Source organism: Coffea arabica, chromosome 2e, assembly GCF_036785885.1.
Source record: "Coffea arabica cultivar ET-39 chromosome 2e, Coffea Arabica ET-39 HiFi, whole genome shotgun sequence".
NCBI lineage: Eukaryota > Viridiplantae > Streptophyta > Magnoliopsida > Gentianales > Rubiaceae > Coffea > Coffea arabica.
The window spans coordinates 18835421-18848681 of NC_092313.1; the positions used below are offsets into that span (position 1 = coordinate 18835421).

Here is a 13261-nt window from a genome sequence, read left to right on the forward strand (position 1 = left end):
GCGTCGATGGAAAAGTAAAAAGGAAACGATTCAAGGGGTCGATGAGAAATATGGAATTGGATAATCAGTGAAGCAGATTAGCAGCATTGGATGGTGTATTGGCCTGCCTTATTTGGCTGTTTGCGTGAAATGATTAATGAAAAGCTTATGGTTTTTGATTGTCATTTTCTATTTGTTCTATTTAATGAATAATAAAAAAGGCACCATGCATCATAATAACATAATAGGGGTGCAGCTGGCCCGGCCCTTTCATATGGGAATTCCGAGCAAATCAAAAGTGCAAATTTGCATGCTATTTAATTTAACTGATCTTTGTCCCTAGCATTCAAGTTAAACTGCAAGTTACAGAGAACCAAGACCGACCCGCTCATCGACGAGGTAGAGGTTTATAAAACAGGAGGAGGATGGGAGAGAGTATTACGCGTTTCAATTCCAGCAAGTAACCTGAAAATTAAGACCACAAAGGAAAAACCATTTAAATACACAACTGCAATATTCCAAAATTGACTGGTCCTTTTATGACCATAACGACCGTGCTCTCTCCTCTGCTAACATGACAAATAACGATAACAAAGAGCTCTGTGATCAGTGAGGCAGGACCAGATAACCACCAAGAAGCAGTGAACCGCCACCTCGTACCGCTAGTACACCCCATGTCACCGCTTCACAAAAGCAAGAAATACATCACCAAGTTGAGATTCACAAGCAGCACGGGCATCAGATTCCAATGCTTTAAGAGATGACGTGGTCAAGTTTAGGTTAGTTAAAGTCTGGAAGACCTTGCTACAGAACTTCCGCACATCAGCCCTTCTTGACTGCTTCTCTGGCATATTTGTCACCAACACCTTAATCAGGTTACATAACTGCTGAAGATTGCTCTTCATAATCTTCACCAGTGAATGCTGGCTACTGTCATCAGCGTTAGTAGTAAGGGATTTCAGTACCTCGGCTATCAGATCAAGAGCTTCAACTCGCCGAAACTGTGACTTTGCGGTACCACATTTCTCCAGCAGAAAGCTAAACAGATTATGCCCAATCCATGGTCTTCTTCTAAATATCTCTTTCAGAAATTCAGATTTAATTTGGGATTTTTTGCTATCAAAATAAGATGCCAACATACCCTTGAAAATGTCAAAAACCCTTTGCAATTCTGACACACAGAAATTTCTTGCATCCATAACTTTAAGGATCCAAAATGTTGAATTTTGAGCAAGTGCAGTAACCATCTTGTGTCGATTCCATGAGGCTGTGTGTTTCTTACTCGATGTACTGGAACCTGATTTCTTTTTCTTAAATGGTTTTGCTGCTAACTTCAAGTTTTTCTCTAAAAGAGATTCAAGTACAGAGAGCTGCACGGCCTCTCCCCTTGGATACTCCTTGGCTTTAAATATTTTCTTTTGCAAAATTCCCCAGATACGCTGACCAAGCTGCTCACTACCCTCTGTAGTATGAGGATTTACATATGCCTGAGCCAGGTTTGATAACACTTTTAACACCTGTGGCTTACCTACAGCAAGAGAATTTAGAAATAGTGAAAAGTTAAAGATCCTTCTAATGCATGTTTACTATTTCAAAATAACCTACCCTAATGCACACTGGCAAATGCCAGAGATATACCTTGTGACTGTATAATCTAATCACAAGCATGTCGCCTTACTGTCTTAATTATTTTTGTCGGAATCCTTGGGAACAATACTCTTTAACTCTAGCTCATTTTTTGATAAAGTCTCCTTCCTCTCAAATCCCAACCAAGATATGCTTTGACTTAATAATGCAATGTTCTCTTCCAATGCAAGAACAGGAAAATCCTTTATTTGGTTTAGCCCTATTCTCCATCTCACTCATTCAGGCCATACTATCTAGCAATAAAAGTTATAGGACCATATGCCGTTTAAAAGAATACAAAAAGAGCAGACACGAAATTGACTCAAAAATAGAAAAGAAAGAAGGATGAAGATAGTCAAAGTATAAGAACAATGAAACAAAAGCAACATGGGAAGCAAAATGATGAACTGCAATTGATTGTTTTTAGCTTCCTTATATTACTAGATTCTTAACCATGTACATATATTGTGCAAGGTAAACCTTACAATGGCTATTAAAGGTTGCCAGACTTAATCACCATTATTTACCCCGAAAGCAGTAAAGAAAAAGCAAAGCAAATGGGAAGGCAGACAAAAATCTTTTATCATTATTATTATAGGCACACAGAATATCATTCTTGAGTTACCAGGAAACTGAAATTAAAAGTAATTGTTAGGTTATCCAATAGACAGGCAAACACAGAGTCAAAATTAAATATAATGTGTATACCTATCCTTATTCTCAGGTTTCAAACATGTTCAAAAGTAACTTGAGATTTAATTTAGGATAAATGCTAGATAGATGTTGATCCATTATCTATGATTTTCATTCCTTTTGTTTTCAAAACTATAGTTATTGACAAATACAAAATAACCTCAATGCCCATAGTGAAAAGATTTGCAACAAATGTTAACCCAATCTAGCAACAGATACTTGCCTGGATTCTCATGTAGGTAAATCTCCAGCAAAGAGAGAACACGGAGTTTAAATAGTACAAGCTGGGACTGAGCTGTTTCACCTCCAGCTTGGTTTTTTCGTTCCTTAAAAATACGTGCCAGATAAGTATCCATTCTGAACATTGCATCATCATCCATCCCGCCATCCGAATCATCAGAATTCTCAGGAAGTTCGTTGCCTGCTGCCTCAACTTGGCACACTGCCTCAGAATCATCTGTCTGCTCATCGCTGTCAGCTGTTTCACCTGTCTCAGCTTCATCTGATTCCTCGGCTTCTTCAATATCAAGAAGATCATCCTCATCATCATCTTCATCTTCAATGCCAGTGTCATGATGTCTAGCTGGTTTCAGATCTTTCTTTATCACCCGTAACATCCGCATCAGTCCATCTTCTGTGACATCATTGCAGAAATATTTGAAAACCTGAAAAAAATTTGAATACTCTTAACAGTTATCCATTTAAATATTGGGAAATCCAAAAGTAGCATTTAACATACAGTTCAGAGAACACCGTCATCAAGAGTCATATCCACATAAGATATTTGGAAGTGGACCAATCAAAAATTCAAGCTTAACAAACATGATTTTGTTAGAACATGAATGATTTCAAATGCCTGTTCACCAAAGTACAAGATGACAGTGATCATTTGTTTCAACAACTACAACCATTTACAAACAGCCACCAAAGAATCAAAATCTTGTACAACCACAAGATACTGTACTGTTGATCTCATCTCTCCTTGCCTCTGACAAATGTATTTCCCTCCCATTCAAATTGACCGTCTTCCTAGAGTTTTTAGTCCCTCCCAACAAAAAAAAAAAATTTCTTACATGGAAACTTGGAAACTGACACAAAGAAATGAAGTGACCCCACATGTTCACAAGTTTATCACTTTAAATTTCAGCTAATCAATATGGACCCCACATGTTTTCCACTTCTTGACCAGCTCAATGTTTTTAACTCTCATAATACCCATGCTAAGTCAAAGTAAAACCAATTTGTAATGCAGGGACAAAAATATATAAATATGAGTCAGTGAGATTCCACTCTTAAATACTTTCCACACTTAAAAAGTATACCCACATGCTCTCCAGCATCACTGTAGATTTCAGCTAATTAATATGGACCCCACATGTTTTCCATTTATTGAACTCCAAGATTTTTTAAACTCTTTCTTAGTGCGTGCCCAGTCCAACTAAGACCACTTTGGAATGCAGGGAAAGAAACTTCTGAATATGAATTGTTGAGATGCCACTCTTGGTAAGCTCACGCTTAACTGGCACTACAAATGACTAATAACCAATACCGACGACAAAAGAAACGTATAGTTTCTTTCCTCAACTGAATTTCTCACACAAAGACTAATAGCTAGTTTGGGAGTTCAGATTTCAAAGGAATAGAAAAGAAAGGAAGGGAAAGGTGGACTTTTCTACGTTTGGGACATTTAAGTAAGACGGAAAAGAAAAGAAACGGACGGATCTTGAAGGGAAGCCAAGCGCTGCTACAGTACAAAATTTTTTCTGACCAAAACGGGCGGAAAGCGAAGGAAAACTAATGGAAGCATACAAAATTTTTTCTTATCCTTTCTTTTCTATCATAACTTACCCTTTCTCTTCTTTTCTTTTCTATCCTCAACTCACAAACTAGCTATAAGTTCGACATGTATGGTACATGATAAAAACAAATTCCATACATTGAGATTTTAAACACTGAGGAAAAGTATAAAAAAAAAAATCAGATTCAAAACACATACACGACAAACTACAGCAAGTCAAAACTTCAAAAACCTTATTTATTAGCTCTATTTATTATCAACAGCTTGTGAAACATTACCAAAAAATTGGTGATGGACATTTACTAGTCAAACAGACAAAAGCTAAGGAATGAAATACTCTGTTCTGCCACCCACCTGCTCAATAGCAGAGCGCAAAGGAGCTGACGACTGTGGCAGCAGTGAAAGCATTGTATCCACAAGTACATCCATTATATCAGGTGTACCATCCCCATTTAGTTCATCTTCACCAGAGGAGTCAAGAAGATCAGAAGTGCCAAAAGCCCTCTTACAGCATATGATTAGTTCATTTGCAGCCTCATGGACTTCCCCAGGTCGAAGTAGAATCTGAAGCAACAACTGTATGAGTAAGTACCTCAAAGCATGTAATTTGTTGGCGTCCATGCTTAGCCCACAGTTCCTCTCCTGTCACCATTGTAAATAAAAAGATTAGTGGAACTATTTGCAGAGGCAAACTGCATATGATCAAATCAGAACAAGCACTTCAATAGGATTTTATGCATAACATAGCTAAACCATTGGATCAAAAGTAATTTAGGCAACTACTAAGCTTACAATTTTACACGATCAAAACATCCCACCAAAAGCCACTGCCCACACACCCCCAACTCCCCCCCCCCAACACAACAAAAAAACCACTAAAAAAGCTCACTTAAAAAACAGTAAGGTGGGGAAGGGAAGGGCCAGAATTAAATAGAAAAGTATATCAGCATTCAAGAAGGAAATGGACAATAACAAGCACTAAATTGAACAAAATCCCCTTGCCTCTACCAAAGAGAAGAAAGGCTAAAAAGCATATCTAGGTGGAGAAAAGTGCTGGTGGCGGGCGATTATCATAATCCACCAAGGAAAAGAGACATGAGAAACAATAAATAGAAAGAAACAAGCCTCTCAACAACTTCAAGCACAACATGAGCCAGATGATGGAATACCTCTCTTGACAACTGAGCTTCCATAGCCTGCAGTTTCTTAAATGTTTTTTCATCATCATCATTGAGAACCCTAAACAACGAAACTGAAGGGATGTTGCACAAAGTACTGAGGAACCGCATAAAATAAGAGCCAAGATCGTTTGACTCAAGGCCTCCTACAGCTGCATGAGGTCCCTCTCCTTTTTGAGCATTCGCAAGCAGCAACTCAACCTGCTCAATGCACATCCTTGAAAGAGCACTTGAAATTGCAGATTTAGGCCATCTAAACTTTTCTTGTAGCTCAAAAGAAGTCACTTCAGTACCAAGAGATGAACAGAAAAGCCCTTGAACAGCCAGAAACTTCATAATTTCCTTTTGCACCCGGAACCGTGCTTCTGGATCCAGCTCTAAATGCTTCAAAACATACGGGAGAGAATCTACAATCCAACTTTTCAAGAAGTCCGAAGTTCCTGTTAAACCAACAGAATCCTTATCTTCAATTGAACCTATCTCTGAGTTGTCATCTGTTGTTTGACTCTGATCAGACGGTTCGTCTGAAGCATGTCCTTCATCCAGAAACATGTTAACTAATTCCTGAACAAACAATAAGCAACCTGATTCAGACTTAAAGTCTGACATCAAAACTTTAACTGTCTTTGTCTGCGTAATGCAATCGAATTTCCCATTGCTATGCTTCTGTAGGGCCACAATTACTTCAACTCTTTTGCCATCATCATTCTTGACCAACCGCGACAATTCTTTCAAAAAAAATTGAGCAACTTTGTAAAGCCAGGAATCTTTTGTAGATAGAATATCCACAAGGCACTGAATAAGTTTGTAAGATAACACAGCTTGGACACAAGAAGAGGGAAGCTTTGGAAAAAGCAGTAGTAGAATATCAAAAGCCAAGTGTTTTCGGTCATGAGACGATGTTAACAGTGACCCTTCAATAATTACTTCACAAAAGCACCGAAGATTCTTCTCAATATCGTCTTCAGCTGAGCTGCCCTTACGACCTTTTTTGTGCTTCTTAGCTGAGTTAAGGGTTGATGCAGAATCCATATCTTGTGAAACAATATCAGGTAAGAGAATATTTACCAAAACAGGCCAGACACTATGAATGCGAGGCTGGCAAAATGTTGACTCCTGCAAATAACAACATAGTAGTACCATGATATATTCCACCATTTTGCTTTCACTCAAATATTAGTAAGAAGAAAGATGACTTCAATCACCTTTAAGCAATTTGCAACTGACGAGAGATAGTCAGCAGAGAAAAGCTTGCTGGTGCTGTATTCAGAAGGCAAAATTTTGACAAATACTCCATGATCAAAGCCAACCTTTTCACGCATTTTAAGTGCCAGAAGCAAGGCATCTGGATTCCCAGTTTCAGTTGCACCTTCAAACCATTCCTGAAGTCCTGGAGCTTCAAGAACTTGATCCAACAAGGCCTTGACAGGTAACTGAATATTTAACACATATGTCAAAGAGTTTAGATGCATGCCAAAGATCCCTAAATCACATTATGGAGCTAAATGTCTGTAGAAACAGAAAAACAAAAATAACAGTCTAAAAACAGAAAATCTCTGATCTTTCTCAAATAACCAACAATTCAGTCTGTACAACAGCATGCTTGAAATCTTTTGTTTACATATGATATTCAAACTCTTCAATGAAATTGAATGACATTTGTGAAGGTCAATTAACTTGGGCTAAGCGTACGAGCAACTTGATGCAGCTACAAAATGACAGGATCAAAATAGGTAAAAGTAAAACAAATTTACATAACTGAATGGTTGACCTCTATTCAAGTATCACTTCCAAGACCAAGCAAGAGTGGAAGTATTATGCACTATGTATGCATAGAGCGCCCATTTACTTCATTTTGCAAACTTGAACATCCAACAGAAAGTATCATAGCCTACTAGTTATCAGATCATCATTCCCCTAAATAAGTCAATAATTTAGCATCTAGATGCATAATATGTTCCAAAGGCAACGCAAAAAGATACATCCCTCACAGTATTGAAAAGAATCATTTTTATCCATTTTCTGGAGACTGTTACAATAATAAAGTACCTTTTCAACCAATTCCAGCATAACTAAGACTGCAGGTTCCTGCAAGTACCGCTTCTTGGCTGCAAGAGAGGTGAGAGAACTTGTAAATTCTTTGATGTATGGAGTATTCTTGTTCGAAAAGTCCTCAGTTATTCTTCCTGATCGTGCAAGGGCTCCATAAGCAAACAACCGACCCAAGAGGCAGTCCCTTGCTTCCTGTGACACCGCCACATGACTTTATAAATGAAAATAGAAACAGCGTCAAGATACCAAAGAACAGAGGTATAATACCCACCTGACCCTTCATTGAAGAAGAGACCTCCAACAAATCAACAATTAGCTTCAATAGTGAATCAAGTCTAATATTAGGAACCTCACCAATGAGAACAGTCAAACCTAAAGCAAATCCTTGTCTTGCACACTGCAATCAAGAATGGCACATAGTTAGCTATTAGCATAACTTATTTTGTATAGCAGAGCATGTCTCAGTATTAATGCGACAAGCAAAACCAACATAGTAGCTGAAACAATTAAATCTGTATTTGTCAGACATGGTGGATAGAGCCACTAGAATTTCACCTAAGCCCCCAAAAAAAAATTAACAAGATTAAATCAGATTTATGGAAGTTCCATTAGATTTTTTCTCTTCAGTGCGTGTACAAGTTGGGCTATTTGGACTATTACGGATATTTAGGTCTACTCTAGAGTCTAAGAATGGCGCTAAAATTAAACATGCAACACATGCACAAATTCAGCATACAGGGAATTCAACACATGCACAAAGTGCTCCAAATACGTTTAGTTTCTTACCCTCAACATAAAAGTTGAGAGATTGGGAGGGGGTGTCACTTATTCAACTATAAGATTCTTCCTTAAGGTATGTCAGTTTATGGGCAATAGAAAGAGCAAGAAGCTCAAAAAACAGTATCAACTAGTAAGTGTTGCTCTATGCAGCCTCACTCCCAGAAGAAAAAGAATATCACAGTCAACCTCTAGGTCAACAGGAGCAAATTTTATATTGTACCATGCATCAAGATTATCATGTATTGCCAATTCATGCAGAAGAGGATTTGTTTTCATAGAAGATAGGCAGCGCAAAAGACAAAATCACAATCTTCATAGTAGCTGTATTAAATATCGCATCATGCATAATTAAAAACATCATTGCTGCTACCAGATTCTCCAAAAAAATATGAAACAAACAGAAGGACATGAACCTCTCTAGATGATGAAACACCACGAATAAGCCTCCGGACAGCATATCCCACTGAGGGGGCACAACTATTCAATCCATCATCTTTATCAGCTTCCAACTTTAGTCCACCCTCTACGCCCTCCTTGTTCTCAAGCTTGTCATATGCTTTTTGAACAGCCTGCAGCTCCATTACCATTGTCTCTGCTGCTGCTTGTCTAACACTAGCATCAGCAGATGCCAGGTGCTTAAACACCCCAATATGGAACTCAGGCAAAACATTAGTACCGCCACTAGTACCAGGTGAGGATACTTCCTCATCTGTTTTGCTCGGGTTTTCTTTCAAATCTAAGCCCACTTGGTTTGTCTTAACAGCTTCCACCTCCACATGATGCCTAACTTTGTCGAGTGCTTTCCTTTGCTTTCTTCTCTCCATCGGATTTGCAGAAGTGGGCTTACTAGAAGGTGAGGTTGAGGGGACATCAAAATCATTCTCACCTTTAGCTTCTTTATTCTTTTTCTCCTTTTTCAATCTCTTCTTGAAGGGTTCTGAGCCACCACTACTTTCAATACTTATGTCTATTTGTTTGTGTACCTTGTCTACCTCATCTAAAGAACTGGAAACTCTTTTCTTATTCCCCATGTGTCCTGTACAAACATCAAATATCAGCACCATTATGAAAACCAATTCAAACCCAAAAATTATTTGATAAAATATCACAACAATCCTACAAAAAGAAAAAAAGAAAATGAAAAATACTTCCCTTTTTTACACTACTAGTATTTAATTAGGTCCAATTAAAAATGAACAACATTTCATCTTTTTTATCAATTAATAAAAGGGACAATATTTTTCTTAAGATGCAGTGCCCTTATTTTGGAGAGACGATGGCGATTGACGGAGGACACAAACCTGAAAAAACGGGCTTGAATGGTGCTGAGGTGTAGACGATAGTAGCCTACGAGAATTCAAGAAGCGAGGCAAAGAAGGAGTCGGGTTTGTTGGTCCGTGAGGGGAAGGCGGTGAGAAGGATGGAGGGGGACGGTGGAACCTGGAAAGAACAGGGAGTAGTTTTATTATGCAGGACAAGGGTAAAGGAGAAGAAGAAGGAGGCGAAGACAAATTTCCTTTTCTTTTTCTTCTTTTCCTTTTTTTTTTCCCCTTTTTTCCCCCACTTCAGAACGGGTTTTGGTGCTGAACCAGAGAAGCTGCGAGCCTGCAATTACTCCCCTAAACCCTAAACCCGAATCAAAACCCTTTTTTTTGTGTGAGAGAGAGAGAGAGGGAAAACCCGAATCAAACCCTTAGGGTCCGTTTGGTTTACGGATCTGATGAGATAGGATAATTCATCCTCAAATTATTAATCTTAGGTTGAGTCTATGCCAAATAAATAATTCAATTTATCTAGTATGTGGTTGATTCCGAATTGGAAATGATATATTTAAAAATAATCCTATTTTGTGTTTGATTGTAGATTGAATGGGATAGGATTACTATTTTAATGACCAAAGCATTCCTTAATTTATAGATTCTTTTTAATAAAATAATTTAATAATTTATAACTTTTATTAAAATAAAATAGTTTAAAACTTCAGAATTATAAAGTCAATCAAGGGTTTTAATATATAAAATTTCACATTTATTCAAACTTAATTCATTTGAGCCCTTAAAAATAGATTTTGACCAAACTTTTGAACCTAAATTTGAAATCTAATCAAATAATGGGCTGAATTTTGGCTAAATTAGGGCTAAATCGATTAAAACATAACTCATTTTAAGAGTTTTAAATAAGCCAAACTCAAGTTAATATAGAAGATTTTTCTTTGGATCGAGTTTGAGTTTATTGAAGTCCCCGTTCACAAAACCCAATTGATAAGATCATGTATTTATATAAAATTTTATTTAGAAATAAGCTTAGTAAAAGTAATTTAGTCCAAGGATAATATAGTTCTTCTATTATGATATTAATGGCAAATTAGTCAAAAAATTTAAATCAATTAATAGGGGTAAGTCAAAAATTTTAAAATAATAAATAAGGGCAAATTAGTCAAAAAGTTTTAATATAATTAGTAGGGACTAATTAGTCTGTTTATTGTGATATTATTATGTGAGAGTATGGTTAAATAATAGCCAATATGAATTTAAATCGTTCATAAAGGTAAATTAGTCCAAATATTGTTATATTGGTAATATGGACAAATTAGTCAAAAACTTTAAAAATAATTTATAGGGGCACATTAGTCTATTCATATTATATTATCATGTGGGAGTAGGGTTATATAATTATAAGAGTATAAATTTGTATTTTTTGCAAGGATAAATTAGTTAAAATTTTATCATCCTATTTGTTAGTCATCCCGAAATGACTAATCCCACATCTCTCATGGGATTATTTTAACCCATGAATAAGGGATTAATTCAGTTAGGTAGGATATGTCATCTCATGTATAAAATGCAACCAAACATAAGATGGTACAAGATGATTAATCCAATCTTGTGTCATCCCGTGAACCAAATAGGCCCTAAACTCTTCACTTTACATGGTTTCATCCCTCAACTATAAATTGTTGTAAATCAGCCCTTGAATTAAAAAAAAACTTAATTTAAGGACTTTCATCAATTTTAGGCTTCAAATGTAATGGAATTGGGGGTAAAATTGACCAAGCAAAAAAAAACTAATGCGCAATTTAATTAAATTAAGTCAACTAATAACATAGAGTTTAATCATTAATGTTTCTTTCTCTTCTTTCATCTTCCACCTTCTCTAACCCTAATTTGATGAAATAATCAATCAATGAGATCTTTTAGACTATTTTCATGGGTTGATTTTTCTGTTTGGTCGGTTTTGCCCCTAATTTCGTCACCTCTAAAAATTGATGGCAGTTCTTAAACTAAACATTTTTTTTTGTTCAAGGGCTTATTTATGACAATTTATAATTAAGAGGCCAAAACCATACAAAGACAATAGTTTAGGAGCTATTCGAAAAGTTTCCTCTAATCATAATCATAGGGACAAGGGTAGAAACTTTCTTGCAAGGTTTTTTTTTTTTTTAGGGTTTTAGCATAAACTAATGAATTTTTTTAGGGGCCAACACAAAAAGTTAAATGGTGGCTTATATTTACCAACTATGGGTTCCTTTGATTCATGAGATGATATAGCATTAGATTATTAATCTTATGTCATCCCGTGTTTAGTTGCATTTTATGTATAAAATTGTACATCCTACGTAACTGAATTAATCCACCATATTAGGGATAAAATAATCTCATAAGAGAGGGTATATGAATTGCCCCCAGATAAGTAAGAGGTGTGATGATAACAATTGGGACTTATCTATCTTTACTAATATAACTAGTTTTGTACCCATTCGTTGAATGGAAATTGTTTAAAAATAATAAATTATTTAGTGTAGTTCATGAAAATATTTGCATAAAATACAAACTTATTGTATAATCTATTATAACCTTTCTTAAATACATTATTATGTGCACATTGTTATTCAAAAATAGTCTTATAATGTAAATTTAAACATCTAATTCAGTGATTAATAATTCAAAAAAAAAAAAAAAAAAAACATTCGACGATATGATAACATTCAAAAACTTGAAAATATGCAAGATCAAATCTTGGCTGATCTTCTGTAAACAAAAGAATGGCCAACCCGTTACCAAAACATCAATTTTGGTACTTAATATAAATGGCTTAAAGGTTAATGTGAAAAGAAAAGAAACCGAATGAAGTATTAATAAAAGATCAGAATTCAGAATCAATCAAGTCATAGGAACACAGCAACCTTCTAAATCTGTTCACGGCTAATAGAAGCAAAACGAAAACATAAGATGTATTTTGCTCTTAAGTCAAAAATATAAAAAATCTAAATAGTCTGATGTATATTGCATGACGTGAACTGCTGTATGACAATGAACTTGATGCCTTGTCATTTATGTAATCAGTGACACCTTCTTATTCTTTAGAAGCTTTCTACCAAAGAGTAAAAAAAACATTGAAAACTGCACAAAAATTTTTTAACACCAGAAACCTAGAAAATAAAAAAAAATAGTACATTGTTGAAGACAATTAATAAATTGTCAAAGGTAATTAAAAAATCGTGTGAAAACACAGTTTAAAAGGCCACTTTTAAATCACTAACCAAAAAGCAATATGTGTTCTACTTGAATTGAAGAGTGAATTCATAAATTGAAATAACAAATTAATTACAAAAACCTTATCAGAAATAAAAACCAAACTATAACTTTTGAAGACTTATTTAGAAAATTCAAATTCAATGACCTAGCTATGAAGAAGGTGTAGGAAATTACAGACCACATACAGCGAACATAAACAAAGTCCAAATGCGGTCCTTGCATTGAAGGGAATAAAAACGAAGTTCCAAATCCGGTCCTTGCATTGAAGTAAAAAAAAAAAAAAAAACTTTCCAAAAAAATTGGTGGAAAAGTGTAAACATTTTCACTGCTTGATAAAGTGATGAGTAATAGATCGAGAACCATATATATGAGTAAAAATGTAGAGTATCTGTGATAGCGATAATCTGATAAAGATAATCTAATATTTGAATTGATATTTCGAACTTTTGAGTTGAAGATGAAACAGATAAAAACATAATTCAAAATTATTTATACTAATCCCTATAAAATTTAGGCCTGACGATTAGGGTTAAGGAACAAAAAGGTGAAGGAATGGAAGAGATAATTATGGAAGGATTATCTAGAATTGTAAAGGCAAGAGAAAAAAGAGGGATGGAATA

General features: G+C 35.6%; 1 protein-coding gene across 2 annotated transcripts; it reads right to left on the reverse strand.

Moving 5' to 3' along the window:
* Positions 1-230: 230 nt before the first annotated feature.
* On the reverse strand, positions 231-9810 carry LOC113731594 (uncharacterized). 2 transcript variants are annotated; one of them, XM_027256950.2, is made up of 9 exons: positions 9408-9810; positions 8520-9142; positions 7598-7723; positions 7324-7518; positions 6480-6707; positions 5266-6390; positions 4451-4738; positions 2522-2963; positions 231-1507 (listed from the first exon to the last, which is right to left on the reverse strand). In XM_027256950.2, the coding sequence occupies exons 2-9, from the start codon at positions 9135-9137 to the stop codon at positions 657-659; spliced, it is 3873 nt and encodes a 1290-aa protein (XP_027112751.2). In that variant the 5' UTR covers positions 9138-9142; positions 9408-9810; the 3' UTR covers positions 231-656. The 2 variants fall into 2 exon arrangements, with proteins under 2 accessions (XP_027112751.2, XP_071935668.1); XM_072079567.1 differs by having other exon boundaries at positions 6585-6707; positions 9408-9727.
* Between the last annotated feature and the right edge of the window lie 3451 nt (positions 9811-13261).

Bases quoted from the DNA above. Each gene is read 5' to 3' on its own strand.
- LOC113731594 (XM_027256950.2), bottom strand. From the start codon at position 9,137: ATGGGGAATAAGAAAAGAGTTTCCAGTTCTTTAGATGAGGTAGACAAG. The intron at 7,519-7,597 runs GTGGGTATTATA...GCGGTGTCACAG, and splicing joins CTTCTTCAATGAAGGGTCAG to GAAGCAAGGGACTGCCTCTT. The intron at 6,708-7,323 runs GTACTTTATTAT...TTAAATATTCAG, and splicing joins TGCTGGAATTGGTTGAAAAG to TTACCTGTCAAGGCCTTGTT.